The sequence below is a fragment of the Chionomys nivalis genome, chromosome 9 (assembly GCF_950005125.1).
Source record: "Chionomys nivalis chromosome 9, mChiNiv1.1, whole genome shotgun sequence".
Lineage (NCBI taxonomy): Eukaryota > Metazoa > Chordata > Mammalia > Rodentia > Cricetidae > Chionomys > Chionomys nivalis.
Window position 1 is genome coordinate 52,083,750 of NC_080094.1, and position 20,436 is coordinate 52,104,185.

The 20,436-nt window shown below is 44.0% G+C and overlaps 1 protein-coding gene across 1 annotated transcript; it reads left to right on the forward strand.

Moving 5' to 3' along the window:
- Positions 1-850: 850 nt before the first annotated feature.
- On the forward strand, positions 851-18,134 carry Gatm (glycine amidinotransferase). The gene is made up of 9 exons (XM_057781661.1): positions 851-1,002; positions 2,084-2,302; positions 8,533-8,728; positions 9,644-9,834; positions 12,019-12,156; positions 12,292-12,456; positions 14,260-14,323; positions 15,144-15,260; positions 17,083-18,134. Exons 1-9 carry the CDS (start codon positions 934-936, stop codon positions 17,193-17,195), a joined length of 1,272 nt encoding a protein of 423 aa, XP_057637644.1. The 5' UTR covers positions 851-933; the 3' UTR covers positions 17,196-18,134.
- The last annotated feature ends 2,302 nt before the right edge of the window (positions 18,135-20,436 follow it).

A 20,436-nucleotide genomic window follows, 5' to 3' on the forward strand; every position in this document is an offset into this window, starting at 1 on the left:
AGCGGGGGGTTGGGGAACCCCACACTTCCCCTTCCCCGTCTATTTTGGTTGCCGGTTAGCTCGTGGACCAGGGGAAAGCAGTGCAACTATTCTCAGTTTCTACAAAAGATAAACACTAAGGAGCGGGGGGGGGGTTGGGGAACCTCATCGTGCTGGCCTATAATTACAGCACGAAGGAGATTGGAGGAGGCCCGACCGAGTTGCACTGCTAGACTCTTTAAAGCACAGAGGAACCAAAAGGGGGAAAAACAATCACAAGAAGTACTCAAAGCTTTTGTCCCTTCTGTTAAGAAGCGGGATGTCTATTTTGAGTTCTCCAGTTTTAGGTCTACAAATCCAGTTAAGTTTGCACTGCAAGAACTACTTTGCAATCAAGCACCCAAGCCATGTCCAAAGAAACATTTCAAGGAAGGCTTCGGAAAGAAAAGCTATCTGATCTGCAGCCCTCCTTTATTTCTGACTTAGTGTCTTTCTGTTTTCAAGATTGAAGGGCTAGTGTTCTGAAGACCACCCCACAGGCTCAGGTGGTAAAAGTAGGAAACTAACCCAGGGTCGTTCTACTCGGTGTCACTTTGGGTTCCGGGTCAATGCACAGACCTGAATTTAAGCCCAGGACTGTCCTTGGCCTTTGCACAGTAGTCAGGAGGCAAAATGCACTTCCAAAGAGATAGATGAACAGACCACCCGGACTAGGGACGGCGTAGCCTCCCTGTAGGGCTTCGCGGCGCTCCCTTGAGCCAGTACGGGACCACAAGCTAAAAAAGGGCAAGTCCCGGGATGTGACCCGCCGGCGCTGAGGCCACCTGCTCCCGACAGCCAATAGGCCGGGCCCGGGGCGCGGCTACAAAAGGAACGCGCGCGGCCGCAGGCCGGGAGCTGGAGCGAGGGCGGTGGCTGGGACCTTGTGCACGCGGAGCCGGCAGGACCAGGGCGATGCTGAGGGTGAGGTGTCTACGCGGCGGCAGCCGAGGTGCTGAGGCGGTGCACTACATCGGATCTCGGGTGCGTTCTTCTGCAGCCTTGGGACCTCTGTGGGATTCAGGGTGGGAACCCAGAGGGGGATCGGACTCCCCAGTGAGAGGGTGGCGTGGTCTGGGTTGGGTAGCCCGCGAAGGCATTTTTCTGGGAAGATGCCCGTGGGTGGATGGATGGAGCTGCGGGCTTCAGCTGTAACAGGGATTCCCTATGCTTACTGGAGAGTTGGAATGAGTCCAATCTGTTCCCCACCTGCTACTCCGCCCTGCCCTCTGCTTCCCTGGGATCTCTGCGCATGCCTGCAGATTCTCCCTGGCCCCTCAACAGGAATAGCTCTGGCAGATGAGTTCTGACAGCAGCTGGTTCCTGAACAACTGTCACTCGCCCTCTTGCTTTGGGTCTCCACCCTTTGGGTTCCTCCAGCTCCCTTCTGGAGGAATTTTAACAGCCCGATTGAGACGGGGGGGGGGGGGGTGCGGGGGTTTGAGGTTTGCACAGGGGAGTGGGTTAAGGAGTCCTCCCCGCTCTGGGTTATAGAGGTCTCTATTTTTAACAAGGGAATCAGGGACAATCTGTAACATGGAGTAAGTGACAGTTGGTCACTCTCTGACTTGAAATGCTAAGGAATGTGAAGTATACGTCAGAGACTTTAAAAAAATAGGTTGGAGCTTCTCATTCTGAAAGGCAAGATCTTTTCAAATGATTCCGTGTTATTCACAGTAAAAAGAGTCCAATTTTCAGACTGAGGAAGGTCGACTTCCTCCCCCAGTTGGACATGACAGGGCACTTATTTGGGGAAGAGAATGACCTGTCTTCTGTGAATGTTTCTGAAAGCTTGTTTGCATTATTCTGAGATACAGACAGGGATTGTGGTGGCCAGGAACCAGATCTTCTCCGGGTTTTTTTTTTTTAAGTTACAGCATTTAACATAAACAAAAACAAAATCTATAATCAACAAAAAGTTGAGTGGCTTGTTTGTTTGTTTTAAGTTGCCCACAACCCTCTCTTTACAAACATCTTAGTGTCTCTGTCTGTGTTGTCCTGGCTTCTCAGACTTTAACTCCACCTTGTTTGAGGGTTTTGTTTTGTTTTGTTTTTGTTTCTTAAGCTTGGAGGACTCTTGACAGGATGGGTGCAGCGAACTTTCCAGAGTACCCAGGCAGCTACAGCTTCCTCCCGGAACTCCTGTGCAGCTGAAGACAAGGCCACCGATCCTCTACCCAAGAACTGCCCTGTCTCCTCTTACAACGAATGGGACCCTTTAGAGGAAGTGATAGTGGGCAGGGCAGAAAATGCCTGTGTCCCACCATTCACGGTGGAGGTGAAGGTAAGCAAGGGTTTGCAGGAAGTTCTCTCCACAGCCCCTGCAGCCTGATTCGGCTCCCGCCCTCCTCTGCAGCCGCTTTCACCTCGGTGGGGCAGCAGAGTAATTTTAAGTCATTTTGCTTGCTCGTACCAGTATTCGGTATTTACACATCGCTTCCTTCTTGAAACGTCCCTGGGAGTCGAGGAGAGCTTTCCTTGGAGCTTATTCTTTGGGTATTCCTCCATGTTTTCCTTCCGAGACTTGCTAGTCCGTTATTTCACTTTCGTCTCGCTCTTGTAGCCGTTCTCGCAGCTTCTGCCCGCTCCTTTGCTCCAGGCCAGACCACTCCCCTATGGGTCTTCTAGTCTAGGTCTCCACTGTGAACTCCATAGTAGATGTGGAGTTGGAAATTGGCACAGCAAGAGTTCCAGTTGTAGGACATCTGTAAGCCAAAGTCTTCATTTCTTCCTTTTAATTTTTGGCAGTTTTACTTAATCAGATTAAAACACCAGTCATCTTTGATTTCCCCTTCAGTCACGTTCCCCACATCAAGTCTTTCGTCGAAAGGAATCTTGCCCTACGCTTCAGTCTCTGCCCTAGGTCTGGAGTTAATCTATGCCCAGAAGACTGCTGTAAGCTCCCAGCTGCCTCTCCTCTCTGCCCTCTCCAGACCATATCCCAGCCACTACTGGAGTGACTGTTTTAAACCCAGATTTGATCATGTGACTCATTATGATCCCACGATTCCCCTGCCTTACTAACACCCTCCTTCCATTGCTGAGAATAAAGCCCTCATGGTATTCAGGTTTCTCCACAAGCTGGCTCCGTGTACCTCCAGGACTCCCGTTCACTTATTACCTCCTCTTAGAGATGTGTGAGTGTTGCCAGCTAGCAGATATTCATTCCTATTTAAGTTTCTTTCTGTTCTAGTAGCCTACCTGGACTTTAGCAAACAACCAAGGACCAATAAGAATCAGGCCTTTGCTCCCACCCAAGTGTGTCTCGCCCACTTTCCTGCACTCCCTTCTGCCACTACCTATGCTCTACAATGTCTTTCCCATACCCTCCAGAGCTTCCTGGCAATAAGCGATACCTTCCTTTTAAAAAGTAAACTCCTAATAATTACTTGCAGTATTCTTGTGGCCCATATGGGCTAGTGTTCAGATGGAGTGTCATGTAAGGGCCCCTTCCTTTTTGTAAGCACTTTTTAAAATCTTGTTAATCGTGATCTATAAATTAACTTATAAATCTTAAGTGTACATGAGTTCTTCCTAAATATCTACATTTTCATCTTCAATGCTGAGTGGGGAAATAAATCTGTAGCCATGTCACCAGAAATGCCCGGACATAAAGTAGCTCACTTCTGTTTGGAGAGATACGATGTATACCTTGAAGCAGTCTCTATGTATCTATGCCACCCAGCTGACAGGGTGGTTGAAGTGCAAGGAACGTTGAGGGGAGAGCCAGTGCCAAGCATTGGGTAGTTACAAAGTATTCTGAAGGAAGTAGTTCTTGAGTGAGACCTGGCAGAGACAGCAAGGGTTTCTTCATATTGTTCTGGATGTATCTCTGGTTCTGATCACTGAAATTTGCTAAGCAGATTAATGTATATGTTATCCCCATATTATAAAATAAATAAGATATAGTCTTTCAAAGTCTTTTCTTGAAAAGAAATCCCTATCCATTTTGATTGAGAAAATTCAAATTCAGGCAATAGTTTATCATCTAATCCATCTTTAAAATTATTGACCACTATATATTCATTAAATTGACCTCAGATGTCTTTAACTTGTGTGTGTGTGTGTGCCTGTACACATACTTGTGGAGGCCAGAAGAGGGTGTCAGATCCCCTGGAGTTAGAGTAACAGGTAGTTCTAAGCGCCAGACATGGGTGATGGGAACTGAACTCAGGTCCTCTGGCAGAACAGGAAGTGCTTATAACTACTAAACCATCTGTCCAGCCCCAATACCATGTGATCTTAAGGAATCAGAATCCTCGGAGATCATTTGAAGTGTTTTGATGCTTGATTTGTGACTTTAGACTTTGTAGTTTAAAGTACTTGTGGAATGAATGTCGTTAAAGGCAGGGGGCTGGCATTGAATTAGTTACCTGGTAAAAGCTAGATAACTCATCTTGACAGCTGCTTGGCCTGCAGAATTCCTATAAGTTTGCCAACTACCTCCCAGGATTAAACTTGAAACTATCAAATTATATGTTGTAAAGCACAAAATATGGAAAGTAAAAGTCGTAGTTTCATGGATCCAGTTTGCCAGTTACATTACAAAAGTATGCTGGGAATATATTAGGTGTAGATACCAGTAGCATTAGCCATATTGATTTTCATTCACTTTTCTGGTTACTTCTGTTTTATGTAACAGACTGAGCTAGGCATTGAGGGAGGAAAAAGTAAATAGAAGATATATATGTCCTCTCGAAGGTAGATAGAAAGATAAAGAGATGAGTTTCATGAAGCCTAAGCTAACTTTAAACTATCCAAAGATGACCTTGAATTCCTGACCCCCCCTCCCTGCCTCTAACTCCCAGTGGTAGGGTGTCAGACGTGTGCCCCTAGGCCCAGGAACATGGATAAAATTACTCTGTTTAAGAACAATAAGAGCCAGGCAGTGTTGGTGCACGCCTTTGATTCCTGCACTCAGGAGGCAGAGGCAGGTAGATCTCTGTGAGTTCAAGGCCAGCCTGGCCTACAGAGTAAGTTCGAGGGCAGCCAGGGCTACACAGAGAAACCCTGGGAAGGAAGGAAGGAAGGAAGGAAGGAAGGAAGGAAGGAAGGAAGGAAGGAAGGAAGGAAGGAAGGAAGGAAGGAAGGAAGGACTGGATTCGGTGACATATGCCTATAATGCTAATACTCAGGACATTGAGTCAGGAGGATCTTGAGTTCAGGACCAGCCCAGCCTACATAGCAAAACCTTGTTTCAAAAACAAAAGATTGCTAAAACAATGTAGTAAAGTGTATAGGTGTATAGGTGAATAGAGTTTAAAATATCTTCAAGACACACACGTTGGAAATTTTTTTCAAAGGAACAAGAAACACATAGGTCAGAAAGCACTATTTTAAAGACTTAATAGCTTTTTCTTTTGTAAAACATAGTAAATAGTTGCTTTTGTCTTTTTTTACATAAGGCCCTTGATAGAGGACTCCAAAAATATTATTAATTAAGGTTAATGTAATACAAGTTTATTGCCTGATTAACAAAAAGTTTGAGTCTATTGGTATTTCTTAGATTTTCCAGAGAGGGCATTTGAAAATTAGTGGAGCAGACAGACAGACTGCACAGAGGGTTTCAGGATGTGAGGCTACAAAGTTTCCAGGAATGCAGCTCCATCTCTGCCATAGGTTGTCAAAGACGTCATGTGCCACAGTGGAGTGCTCACTGTCTGGAAAATTCTTGGTAAATGATTGCTAACTCATTTATCAAGGTTATAAAGGAAGTGTAAACAATGTCTAAATCTTCCTCAGAAAATGTAATTTGCCCTGATCATTTGGACTTTGTCCAATGTTTGCCGGATTATAAACTGCACCAACATTTGTTCAAATAAAATTTTTCTCCCAGAATAGTTGACTTAGTCTTTCATAGCAAGACAAGGTTCGCTCTGAACAGATACGCGACACTAAATACTTTGGAGTGAGTCTGGCAAGACGACACAACTGTGTCTGCCGTAATTCTGTGTTGAATTGTCAAAGGCTTCTTGTCCCTCAGTGGACTGCAGGAGATGTGCCTGGCATGAGAAGATGGAGTGGTGAATGGCTGGGCAGTAGTACCAGGATGTGTCAGAGAGGAAAATAAAGAATCATTATCCTCTGTTTCTAGCTACTACTGAAGAAACTCCCGGGAGTAGAAAACTACTTGTTTTGGTTTGACATTACTTTGTTTTTGTTTTGCTTTCATTAAGAGTGGATTAGCCATAAAAGTACTCAAATGTTTCACGCTGATAATATTTTTCCTGGGTTAGAAGTTGGCTATATGTTCATAGATCTTCAAAAGTCAACTTAATCAGAACAGTGACCAGAAAACTGTTTCTGTCGAAAGTCAGAGAGTAAATGACTCAGGCTTTGCAGAGAATGTACGTCTACGCTGCAGCTTTTTGACTCTCAGCCCTGCCACTACAATGGGGAAGCAGCCACAGTACCGTGTAACAAAATTAGCGTGGTGAGTCCCCTTAAACGTGTGTTGGTAAAAACAGCAGCCTGGCTGGATTTGGCCTGGGGACCTTAGTTTACTAACAGCTCAGCTTTCAGAGCCTGGTTAGCTAGCATCCTTCATACTTTTGGAAGTTCTGCTTCTCAGCTTATTCTGTGTCCTCCAACCTGGGTTCCAGACTAAGCAGAGGTAGGAAAATATATTTTCTATTTATCATATTAAGGTAAATATAGAAGCAGAGACATAAACTGAGGGGGAGGAATGTCTTTGATATTGAAGATCTAGGCAGTTAGCCCAGTTCTGATGAACAAAACTATTAGAAATGTCAAGTGTGGTGGTGCACATCTTTACTCCCAACACTTGGCAGAGGAAGGCAGATCTCTGTGAGATCAAGACCAGCCTGGTCTACAGATTGAATTCCAAGCCAGCCAGGCTGTATGATGAGACCTTACCTCAAAACAAACAAAAACAAAGATCTTTAAGAAGAACCTTAATAAAGAATCCTAGTTTTAGAAGATTTTATACATCAAGGTGGAAACATTCAAACTTATAGAACATAGTAGTCAAGCCCCTGACTATTTGGAACACTGTCCAGTCAGAAGACTGAAGCTCTTGTCCTGTTTAGTCATGTAGGAGGTGAGCGCACAACCTCTCCGCCCTGCATGTGAAGAGATCACATGTTTGAGCGCAATGTCTCTTGGGTAGGATCATCAAAGTGCTAAACTAAGCGTATTCTGGTGCACTTGAGCCTTTAACCCATCTCTGCCCCTTCGTTCTAATACTTACTGCTATCTACAAATGTCAGATTTGAGGTAGAAACCTTATGTATAAGACATGACTGGAACCAGTAGTTGGTTGTCAACCAGTGAGTGATGCGAAGAAACTTAAAAACAATACCTGTGTCGAATGTGTTTTTCAGCTAAAAACGTTTACATGTTGCATGGCTTTGCCAGGGCTGTGATGAAGTCCTAAGAGTTTTTCTCAGGGTCTGGATTCGCTGCTTCATCTCTCTGGGTACTGTAACATGCAGCATGCACTGGCCCAGTGTATTCCTTTAAACTGACTGACAGCTTAGGTACAAGCCCAACAATCTGAACATAGACTCTTTCCATCTTTATGCTTGCATCTCACCTTTGGAAAGTGTTTACATCTTTAGCTTCTGGAATCCTGAAACTCTGTGAGCTTGCATTTTACTTGCAGATTACTTCCCAAGGGGCCTGAGATGAGGTGAGACCTAATTTGAGAGAGGTGGGGGTGCTAGGTGTGAGACACAACTGACAAACTCCAAAGTCTGCCTTGTGTCGCTGCCCAATTTTGTTGAATGCAAATTCTGTCCAGCGGGAAAGTGAGCCATGCAGGTTAAGACAAGTAAAACATTTCTGAGAACATAATCTTCACACAGTTAAAATATCCTTTTTGTCCCACAAAAATCTCTGGAAGTGCAGCTTTCCTGTAAGAACTCAGGAGTTTGTGGATCATTTCGGGTCTTGACTTAGTGTAGGGGTTTTTCTTCTTTGTTTGGTTTGATATCTTGTTTCATCTCAGTGAGACTCTCTAACAGGAGTGTCTATGTCCTGCTTTGTCTGTGAAGCACAGCCAGGAAGATTCCAAGCCTGGATCGGGGACAGACAAGCTGTTAGGGGTTAGGCATGAGATCTGAGGCAGAAGGATCAAAGACCTCAAGATAATTTGGGGCTGGAGAAAGATGCTCAGTGATTTAGAACACTTCCTGCTCTTCCAGAGGACCTCTAGCTTAGTTCCAACACCAGTGTCGGGCACAGCTCATAACTGTAATTGCAGCTCCAGGAAATCCAGCACCTTCTTCTGGCACAAGCACGCGTGCACACACACATACAAATAAAAACAAGTCTCTAAAAATATATAACAAGATGATTTAGAGATCTTCAGGCACCAAATCCTGGGGTCTGTGCGGAAGCTGGTGTGCTCAGTGCTGGGGATGAGCTCTGAACGGACCTGTTTGCAGTCTGGGTCCCTCTTCCACTGTGCAAATAGCTCTTCCTGGCCTGCAAGCCTACCTGGAGCTGTCTTATTCTCCTGTAACGCTTTCATTTACTTTCTTCTGCTTCTAGGCCAATACATATGAAAAGTACTGGCCATTTTACCAGAAAAACGGAGGTCTTTATTTTCCCAAAGAGCATCTGAAAAAGGCTGTTGCCGAAATTGAAGAAATGTGCAATATTTTGAAAATGGAAGGCGTGACAGTGAGGCGCCCTGACCCCATCGACTGGTCGTTGAAGTATAAGACTCCGGATTTTGAGTCTACAGGTAAGCAGCGTCATGAAAATAATCTGGCAGATCCTTGGTTTTTTATTTCCTTCTCAGATACACAGGGAGGATGCTCATAGAATTTCTTGAAGAATCCTTTGTTTTACTTACTTCTCCTTTAACACCTTAGAGATTATTGAGGAAGCATGTGGTTTATTTTGATATGGTTGAGGTGTACACATTCTAAGCTTCTGAATGTTATAGACATTTTTCATAGGAACACTGAATTGTTCCTAGTTTTCCTTAATGACAGAAATTAAAATGGAAATAGAGGGGCTGGAGAGACGGCTAGGCAGTTAAGGGCCATCACTACTCTTGAGGAAGACCTGGGAGTTCAGTGTTCCCAGCACCCCCACATCAGGCAGTTCATAACAGCGTGTAACTCCAGCTCCAGGGGTGTGGCGCCCTCTTCCAGTGCCCCTACTTCCACACAGATACACATGTTTCAACTTTTAAGGGGGAAATGGAGACATCCCCTTTTTAAAACTGCCACTATTTCACAATTGCTCTTGTGTGTGAGTTCTGTAATTTATTTCTCAGAATGATCTTAGCCTAGTTCTTACCATGTCATACTGCCCATTGTAAACTCTGTTTCTGTATCTTACGATGTCACACTGTCCCTTGTGAACTCTGTTTCTGTATCTTTAAAAAGGAACCTGCAAGTAGAGAAGCCTTGATGGTTCAAAATCTTTCTCAATTCTTTGTTTCCATTTTGGCTTGACGTCACTCCCAACAGGGAATTCTCATCAACCACCTAGTCTAGTGTGTATCATTTTTTTTCTGCCACGTATTGTATAATTACATAGACAAACAAGGCTTTTAGTAAACTTTGCTACAAATAGATTGTGTTATACATGCTTTGATGTTTTGGAAAGTTGTATTTCTGAGATGGCCATGGAACTTTTGGTCCAATAGGTTTATACAGTGCGATGCCTCGAGACATCCTGATGGTTGTGGGAAATGAGATTATTGAGGCTCCCATGGCATGGCGGTCACGCTTCTTTGAGTACCGAGCATACAGGTCACTTATCAAAGACTACTTCCACCGTGGCGCCAAGTGGACGACAGCACCCAAGCCCACCATGGCTGATGAACTGTATGACAAGGTATGTCCCTAGCTATAGACCAGCGTGTTAGTGACTGCTGTTCCAAGTAATCCACAAAGCATAAGAAAGGAATTCTCTGGGACTTTACATATATTACGCATATTCATTTAAAAACATACTATGTTTAGATGAAACTAGGAGCAAATGTTAATGATTATAACAGCAATAACATTTACTGCTGACACTGGACTGAGCCCTGGACTCAGGACGTATCACCAATCATATTTATTCTTACAAAAACTCTAGAAAGTGATGGTAATGGTGACCTACGCCTTTAATCCCAGCACTCAGGAGGCAGATGTAGTTGGGTCTCTGAGTTCAAGACCAGCCTGGTCTACAAAGTGAGTTCCAGGACATCCGGGGCTACACAGAAACCATGTCTTGAAACAAAACAAAACAACAAAACTCTAGAAGGCAGTGATAGCATGTTATCATTTCATCACTGGGACTCAAACTTGTCCTAAGGGCACATTGCTAGTCACTGCTGGAGCCACAGCAGTCTTTAGGATGAAGTCTTTCTCTTCTTCCAGCAAAAGCATCTGGTATCTTGGTCAGATTCTCAGTGAGGTGAAAGGTGCAGTTATCTCCTGCCCGCAGGTTCTGCACCCCTGAATTCAACCAAATTCCAATAATATTTTTGAAAACTGTGCCTGTCATTCAACGACAATATGGCATAACATTTTTTTTTCTATGACATTTGGGTTGCACTGAGGGTTATAACTAATCTAGAGGTGTTTTAGTTTTTGTTGTTGTTGTTGTTTTGGTTTGGTTTGGTTTGCTTTGGTTTTGGTTTTTCGAGACAGGGTTTCTCTGTGTAGCTTTTGGAGGCTGTCCGGGAACTCACTCTGTAGACCAGGCTGGTCTCGAACTCAAGGGATCCGCCTGCCTCTGTATCCCAAGTGCTGGGATTAAAGGTGGGTGCTACCACCGCCCGGCTCTAGAGGTGTCTTAAAGGATTCAGGAGGACATGCATAAATCTATGCAAATGTGCTTGTTTATGCAGTGAATTTGAACATCCATAGACTTTAGTGTTTATGGGATACTAGAACTAATCTCCTCCACAAATACAAGGGATATATGTCCTTAGTAAGATAACTATGATTCTTAGAAAAAAAATCACTTATAGAAATAATTTTAAAGCAAAAAATTATTCTAGGCATTTAAAGGCAGAAATGAAAAATAAATCCTGCACATCCAAATCTGGCAGGGAGCAACCTGGCATCTCGTTTTAGGGTATAAATTGGGCTCAGGTCCAAATCCCTTCTCTAAAGGAAAAGGGCGACTTCATCCCGCTGGCTTTCAGCATTGTAACTACCTGCACTGTGTGTGTGTGTGTGTGTGTGTGTGTGTGTGTGTGTGTGTGTGCATCTCTATGTGTGACTCTGTGTGTGTCTGTGTGTGTTTGCACGTGTGTGTGTGTGTGCGTGTGCATGGGTGTCTGTGTATGTGTGTGCACATGTGTGTCATGGACTGTTTTCAGAATCAATTGCTACCTGCACTACTTGTTTCTACGTGTCAGGAAGTTACTCTAATGCCTAGTTTTTCATTTCGTTGTTGTGGTGGTGGTTTTGTTTTGATTTGTTTGTATTACTTTTCTGTTTGTTGTGACAAGGGACTCGAGGGAAGAATCTACAAGAGAAAGGGATGATCTTAGCTCATAGTTTGGATGTCATCGCCCTACCCGCATGCTTTGGCAGAACAATGTGTTGACAGAAGCCTGCAGGAGATGTTTTGACTTCTTGGCCGACCAAAAAGAGAAAGGGAATACAGGAGAAAGCAGGAGACCAGAGCAGGAGAGAGCCCCCAGGACACACCCCAGTGACCCACCTTCTCCCAGTTACGCCCCACCTCCTAATTTTCACTTTTTATAATGTGATCATATGACTCCATCAAGGGATTAATCCACTGATTAGGCTAGAGCCCCTCGTAATCTATTTTATTTCTGAAAATGCTAAAGGGATATCCTTCACCAATCCCTTGGGCTTTCCTTAACCAATCAGATTGGCGATCAGAATTGGCCATCACAGACGAACATCGTTTCCATGGTTGTTTTAATCTAGAATCGAATTGTAATATTTTGGGAAATGATGCTAGTGAATTAATTTTTAAAACCATGTATATCCTTGTAAATAAATTCCTTAAAAACCTAAATGCAATGTGTGTGTTCCTTCTCGTTCCAACTAGGATTATCCCATCCATTCTGTGGAAGACAGACACAAATTGGCCTCCCAGGGAAAGTTTGTGACGACCGAGTTTGAGCCATGTTTTGACGCTGCTGACTTCATTCGAGCCGGAAGAGATATTTTTGCTCAGAGAAGCCAGGTTGCTAACAACCTCCCTAAAGCCTCAGGCTACTTTATCGCATTCTTGATTGCTAAATTTAAACATTTAAATCCTACATGTTTTTGGTTTCCCAAACTTAGAATGGAATATTTTTAAGATTGTTTTTACTTTCAGGTTACAAACTTTCTGGGCATCGAATGGATGCGTAGGCATCTTGCTCCGGACTACAGGGTCCACATCATCTCTTTTAAAGACCCCAATCCAATGCATATCGACGCCACCTTCAACATCATCGGACCTGGCCTTGTGCTCTCCAATCCTGACCGGCCGTGTCACCAGGTAGGAGAGTTCTTAGGACGCCAGAAAAGCTAGAGAACCTGGCAACTTTATTTAAACAAAAGAGCCTTGGCACCTTAAGTGTTTCCATGGCCCCAGTGGTTCTAAATGACAACTTCAGCAACCGTCAGTGGCATTATTATCAGACATTGAATTGCTTATGTTTACAAGATTCCCAGTGTGCAGAACTCGACACTGCCATTGTGACTGTTAGGATGGTATCATCAGACTGAGATTTTCGCTGTTTGCGGCTATCACGCATCAAATTGTATGTCTATGTTTATCCTTCGAAAGTGATTTCTTCACCATTTTCAATTGCAGCTCAATAGGATTATTTATAAACAAGTGACTTTGGCACGGCCAGAGCAATGCCCTGAGCATTAGGTGTCTTCCCCCTCAAGCGGGTCAGACGCCCTTCAGTCTGCCTTCTTGGGGAGGAGCAGATCTGCCAAGCTGACCCTGCTCCCTCCCTCTCACCCACAGCCTCTTATCTTCTCCCTGCTGCCTCTCGATCCAGCTGGGAAGTGAGTTGTTTACAAGGCTGTAGCATAGCTTTCAAAAGTCCTTTCATGCTGCGCGCGCGCGGGTCATACCTGTCCCTTATTTTCATACCTAAGGACCAAGATGATCCATTTCATCTACTAGGACGTGTTGATGTACTAAGTGGGAGAATGTTTGTGTGGCGATGACTCACTTGTAATGGCTATCCCGTGACAACTGTGCTGCTTTGACATTATGTCCCTGACCTTTGTCCTTATTCATGGCTGCACAGAATGTCGGGACTGTGGAGCAGAGAGGCTGTCAGCTTAGCATCATCACAGCGTGGCTTTCTTATAACTAACCAGAAGGCATTTAAGTTTTCTTTAATAAGAATGTCTTGGGAAAGTATCTTTGGTGTTTTAAATTTTGAAACCTGTAAAGCTTTACAGACAGACAGACACACACACACACACACACACACACACACATCCCACATACTTAAGTTCGTTCTTTGACAACTTCAGACAAACAATGCATTCTTTCTTCAATCCTCCCATCCCCCTCAACTCCACACCACCCTGCCATACCCTTTTCTATATTCATGACTTTGGTTTGGTTTTGTGACCCATTTAGTCCAACCAGGGTCATCTGTGTGACTGCTGGACTGGGATTATCCACTGGAGCCTGATAGGCTCACCACTGGGTGCCAAGTGAAGGCCATGACTCTATCAATAGCAAACAGTTCATTAGAAAAGGGTGGGGCCCTTGAGCCCCTCCTCCATCTGTGTCTCGCTGTTGACAGCCAGTTCTTGTACAGACCTGGTACAGGTATCCGCAGCTATTTTAAATTATAATTTAAACAGAATCACCAACTTTTTTTTAAAAAAAAATGTATGACTTATTTATTTTCTTATGTGCCTTGGTATTTTACCTGCAGGTTTGTGTGTTGGCTCTCCCTGGAACTAGAGTTACAGACTGTTGTTGTGAGCTGCCATGTGGGTTCTGGGAATTGAACCCAGGCCTTCTGGAAGAGCAGCCAGTGCTCTTAAGCACTGAGCCACCTCTCCATCCCCCAAAGTCATCAACTTTTAAAAAAAAAAAATGTGTCCTTATTTTGTAAATGGAGGAGATGACTTGCAAAAGAGCTATTCATGATAAGGAGAGCTGAGTGAGCACATGCTTGTGGTGCTGCGGCAGGGGGATTGTGAGATCAAGACCAACCTGGGCAATATGGCAGACTTCATCTTTAAAAACAAAACCATAATGACTCCCAGAAACCCAGTGGCAAATGTGGATTTAAGTCTGTTGGGTTGTTTGGTCTTACAGATTGATCTTTTCAAGAAAGCAGGATGGACCATAGTTACTCCTCCATCACCAGTCATCCCCGATGGTATGTCGGCTTTTACATCCTTTGTGACCAAGTGTCTTCACCTGCAGAGAGAGCCATCTTTTGTCACACTAGAGATGGCATTTCCCCGGTGAGCAGTAAAGTGCCGGCTCGTTCTAGAGTGAGGCCGGCCCAAGTGTTTGTGAGTTTTCCTTTCACAGAAAACAAAAATGAGGAGACAGAATTTAAAAGATCATATGAAGCAAGATACGACTTTTAAAATAAGATGGGATGAATTCCAAACGCCTGAGGAATGTGGATTGCTTTGTAAGATTTATAAATATGTTGTTCTACAATCAAAATAGGTTCTCAAAGCTGGAAGTTCAGTGGTAGAGCGAGCGCTTGTCTAGCATGTTTGGTCCCCGGTAGTACAAGAACTAACTGAAAGCACAAACAAAGCAGAGCAGGGTGGAACAGGACAGCAATGCCAGTGCAGAGAAGGCTGAGGCAGGGGAATTGCAGCCCAGCGTCATTTTGTGTCACCATAGTGAAAACGTGTCAGAAAGAAAAAGGTAAGCAATGCCAGTGCAGAGAAGGCTGAGGCAGGGGAATTGCAGCCCAGCGTCATTTTGTGTCACCATAGTGAAAACGTGTCAGAAAGAAAAAGGTAAGCAATGCCAGTGCAGAGAAGGCTGAGGCAGGGGAATTGCAGCCCAGCGTCATTTTGTGTCACCATAGTGAAAACGTGTCAGAAAGAAAAAGGTAACACGAGATAGTAAAATACGCTCTCTTGTGGGAACGGAAGCAGGCAGGGACCGGGTGTCACTTCAGTGCCCTTCCCTTGATCAGACACGCGTGCTCTAACAGTTGGTGCTGTTTTCAGATCATCCTCTCTGGATGTCATCCAAATGGCTTTCCATGAACGTCTTAATGCTGGATGAGAAGCGGGTCATGGTAGACGCCAATGAAGTCCCAATTCAGAAGATGTTTGAGAAGTTGGGTATGTGTGATGAATGCGGCACGTTGTCACATATAAACAGTGGTCACCACTAACTGAAGAAAAGACATGCGGGGTCTAAAATATGATTTATTGAATTTGATTTCTGTTCCCTTTAAATGTACCAAAATATTACCTTTTACTTGGTAAATGTACCAAGTTATTACCTTTTAATTGGTTAGTGATTTTGCTTCTATTAAGCATAGCCTTTAAAAGTTGGGCATATATCATGAGGTCCTGAAACATCCGGTGGCAATAGTTAATCAGTCTTCTGTCTCTCTGCTGGTTTCCTGGTGCCCACATGCTGAGTGAGAGTTACCATATACAGATGAGTTGCTTTGCCTTCCTACAGAGAAGGAATTACTGAGGGCCCTTTAGAAGAAATTTAATGGTAATCTCATGTTTCAGAGGGCTTGTAAGGACACAACTGGAAATTGACATGTGTATGCATTAAAACAGTTCACATGACTCTGAGATGCTGTACAGGATGCCAGCCCATCATTCCGCTTTTCAAGAGCAGGATTGGTTTCACTAGGGGCCACGTGTTCCTATTTTGACATTTAAGTTTTAGACCAGGATTCTAATACTGTTGAGGAAAACCTTGAACAAAAGAATTTCATGTGAGCCATGGGGTACAGATGATGTGCGAGTGGTTCTTAACACATTTGTCATATCCTCGGGGTGAATTTGGTAACAGCCAGGCAGCCTATCTGTTGAAATTAGGTTGTTAAAATTTTGTTCTGCATTTCCGATATGCTCCATAAAAGACTATTTTCTTATTTGCCACACCTATCCTTAATGTTGAATTGGTTTTTTAAAAGATAGCTTGAAGTTTTGAATTGAGCAGAATCTGGTGACTGGACCATAGCGCCAAGCCACGTTTTCCTTGGCTTTCATTAAGTAACAAAATTTCTTGGGTTCAACTTTTTCATCTATTATGATTTTGTTGTTTCTCAACTTAAACTAATGGAAAGTACCAAATAATCTGATTTGATAGTTTTAATTTTGTAGTTAAAGTCATGTAGTTAGTCATGGGGAACTTACATAAATTTCCTCAAATAGCTATGATTCCCTCCAGTTGAGGATGAGTACGCCATGACCAGCCAGGACGTGGATGCTTCTGATCCCACATCCGCTTTGTGTTTCCATTCAAACTGCACTCTTAGACTTCAAAGATGTAGGAGGGGTACCTCAGGGGCGTCTTTCTCACGCCTACTTGTTCGCCCCACCATACAGTGAGCCCTGTAGTGATTCTGCAGCTCATGTCCCCTCAAACGGAGGAGGAAAAGAACAGCTTACTGTGTCTAACGTGGCAGAGTCTGAGTGCTGTTAGTTAAGTGGCCTCTGCATTCGTAGGCACGTTCTCACAAATGGTGCCGGCTGAAGCCGATTGTCTGATTGGCTCTGATACCTGAATAACCACACAACCCAGATAGTAAACTACAGCTCTGATGCATTTTTCCCTTGAGGTGGTCTAGCCCAGTTAATATGTAGAAGATGAATGTGTTCTTGTTGTGTTTATGTTGAGTCGGCATTTCAGTACTTAATTTTAGTACTTGGTAGGTATATCTGCTCATCCAGGCTGTTGATTTGTGATCACTCCATAGAACAAAACTTGTCTCTATTGACTTCTTTTGTTGAAGATGTTAAAGAAGTGTGATGGCCTAGGTTAGATGAAATATAGTCTGTGGAAGCAAAATTACAAAGAAGAGACCACTGTAGACTGGATTGAGGGATTTGAACCTCCGTGTTCCTGTAGGCATTTGGACTTATGAGCTCTAATGTGAGTCCCCTCTGACTGACCAGTCTTTCTCTCTCAATGCAGGCATCAGTACCATCAAGGTTAACATCCGAAACGCCAACTCCCTGGGGGGAGGCTTCCACTGCTGGACCTGTGACGTCCGGCGCCGAGGCACCCTTCAGTCCTACTTTGACTGAGCGGGCATGGCGTGGCTCTGAGCACGGCCTCAGATATACCTAAGAAGCATAGCAGCAAGGCCCATTCTTCCGCTTTAATAAATGCATGAACTGTAGTGCTTTGAACAATCACGTCTTTAACAGGGTTCCCAGGCCTGGGTTACTTTTCTTTGACACAAGGAAGATTACTCTTACTAGGTTCACTTTCTTCTCCCAGGTTCTTTACTGTTTGGCTTCAAGCATAAAAGCGGAGTAAATGCATACCAAGGCAAAAATTAGTCACTTGAGTAACTTGGCCGCTAATATTTAACCATCTACCTCTGTTTTTAATTTTCTTTCCAAAAGGCAGCTTGAAATGTCGGTCTAACCTTATTTTTCCCCCTTTTTGGTGGACTTGTGACTATTCGTATCGCTTCTTTTTTTCTGAATGGGACAAAGACTTAGGGGGAAAAATCCCGCAGATCCTAAGTAGAATCAGATATTTGTCTCTTTTTCTAGAAAACAAATTTGGGTAGTTTTTTTTTTTTTTAATTTTTTAAAAAATAACCTTGACTATGCAAACACTAAGAAAATGAAGTGAATTTTCCATGAACGCTTTTAACATTCTATTGTCGACATTTGGTCCTAAAATCTCGTACTACAGCTTACCTCATCTCAAGTGGGTTACTCTTGTCTTCTTCCTTCCTTTCCAGAATTCACAGACGTGCTTAGTGTAATAGGGTATAACTCATAGCTCCCAGCCCTAAATGTTGATGTTAAAGATCTAACAGATGTAATGGCATCTTTGGTAATCTAAGACTTGTTTACATATGTGCAAATTGTTTAAAGCATAGAGCTTTAAAGCATTTTTAAAAAACTAATGCAGGTGAAAAAATACATGAGACATGAAATAATTTTAATGTTGGATATTGTATATATATTTTTATTCTAATAAACTTTTGTGTTCTAGATTGGATTTTATTAGAGTCTGGCCTCAGTCTCATGACTTTAGAGTCACAGGAGTGTAGCTATTGGATGAGAGGTGTGTGTGTGTGTGTGTGTGTGTGTGGTTGAGAGAGAGAGAGAGAGAATATGTGTGTGTTGTGTGGGTACACGTGTCAGGGAGGTATGCACGTCTGTGTGTGTGTGTGTGTGTGTGTGTGTGTGTGTGTATGCGTGTGGAAGTCAGAGGTCAGCCTTGGGTGTCAATCTTCTTGATTGTTGAGACAGGGTCTCTTTTGCACTGGCCTGGAGCTCACCAAGTATGCTAGCTGACTGGCCCAGGCATTGCCCCCATCTCTGCCTCCACAGGAATGGGAAGAATTCCTCCATCTCTTTCTCCACAGGAGTTGGATGAATCCCCCCATCTCTGCCTCCACAAAGTGGGATGGATCCCCCATCTCTGCCTCCCCAGAAGTGAGAGGGATTTCCCCTGTCCCTGCTTCCCCAGCAGTAGGATGGATCTCTCCCCCCAGTCTCTGCTTCCCCAGCAGTGAGATGGATCCCCTTATCTCTGCCTCCCCAGAAGAGGGATAGATTCCCCATCCCTGCTTCCCCAGCAGTATGATGGATCCCCACCATCTTTGTCTCCCCAGCAGTGGGATTATGAGCACACACCACCATACCTGCCTTTTTCACTTGGGTTCTGGGGATCAAATGCCATTCTCACTTAAACACTTAAACAAGTACTTTGCCAGTTGAGATTACTCCTCAGCCCACCTTGGAGAAGAATTGTAGTTTTCCAAGATAATCAAGATATTCATCCCCAATTCAAACCTAATGTTATTCAAAAATGGTTGACAAAGATTGGTCACACAGAGTCCCAGCACTTGGGAGGTCGAGGCAGGAGGATCAGGAGTTCTGGGTTAACCTTAGCTGCATAGCCAGAGGAAAACCAGTCTGGGCTGCAGGAGATCTTGGCTTAGGAGAAAAAAAAAAAAAAAGAAAGGAAGGGAAGGAAGAGATCAAAACAGAAAAAAAAAGAAGGAAAGAAAAAAATGAATGCAGTCAGAATTTGGCTTATTCCCCACTCCTTCAAAGCTGTCTGAAGGCTTTGTGAGCATGGGATGGGGTGGGTTTTAGTTCTAGGCCCCCAAAAGAAAAGGACTGTCCGTTCTGGAGTTGACGAATTCCTTTCCTCGTGCAAATACCGCATAGGGTGTGCAATTAGACATTAACCACAGGTTTCAGTCGCTCCTCTAACTGCTTTATGTCAGGTCACAGGACACAGACATGCTGTCTGCATGCCAGCGGGGCACTCGAACTGTTACTGCTTGAGAGTGATGCAGCTGTGTGGAGCCACCCAGTCAGGGCCTAAATGACCCCTGCGATTCTAGTAGACACCCTCTGTATTCAACTAAGCACGTATTCCCTCTGCTTCTGTGGCTGATCACATTTCGTTTGTCACTGAGAAAACAGAGACCACTGGGCATCCGTTCCTTCAGCTTCTGCTCCAGGCCCCACAGAGACATGCTCACTGGTGCAGGGCACTGCCCAAGGCTTTCTCTCTCCTGACTTCCCAGCTAATCTCCTAGAGCAAAGGTTCTCAGCCTTTCTCACACTTCGACCCTGCAATACAGTTCCTCATGTTGTCGTAAGCTCAACCTTGAAGTTATTTCGTTGCTACTTCACAACTGTGATTTTGCTACTGTTATGAATCATAATGTAAACCTGTGTTTTCCAGTGCTCTTAGTTGACCCCGTGAAAGGGTTGTTCAGCCCCCAAGGGGTTGAGACCCAAGTTGAGAACCGCTGTTCTAGAGAGAAATGTCAGGCTTCCTTTCAGTGCTTGTGTTTACATACCATGTTTGAGAAGGGCCATGTCTCTCTTCACTGTAGCGTACAATATTGTCTGCAGTAACAGTCACAGTTAAAGGGTAGAGTCACTATTAAAATATAGTAACAGCAGGCAGAGGTGATGGCTCAGCGGTCAAGAACATTTGCCAGAGGATTCCACTTTGGGGTCTAGCGCTCATGTTAGACAACTCCCAGCTGCCTGTAACTCCAGCTCCAGGAGACCTGACATCTTCTGGCCTCCTTGGGTACCCATTCACAAGTGGCACATACCTACATAGACATGTACAAATAAATAAAAATAAATCTCTTTTAAAAGTACAGTAGTATTCATATAAAAGGCAATCACTCTGTAACTACCAACCATTGTAGGGAGTAAAGTACTTTGTGCTATATTGGTTATTGTGGGAATGTGATAAAGGGAACCGAAAAGGTAGAACCAGTGGTTTGTGTTGGACTGGTATAAAGTAGAGAAGGGAAACAGAGGGGGC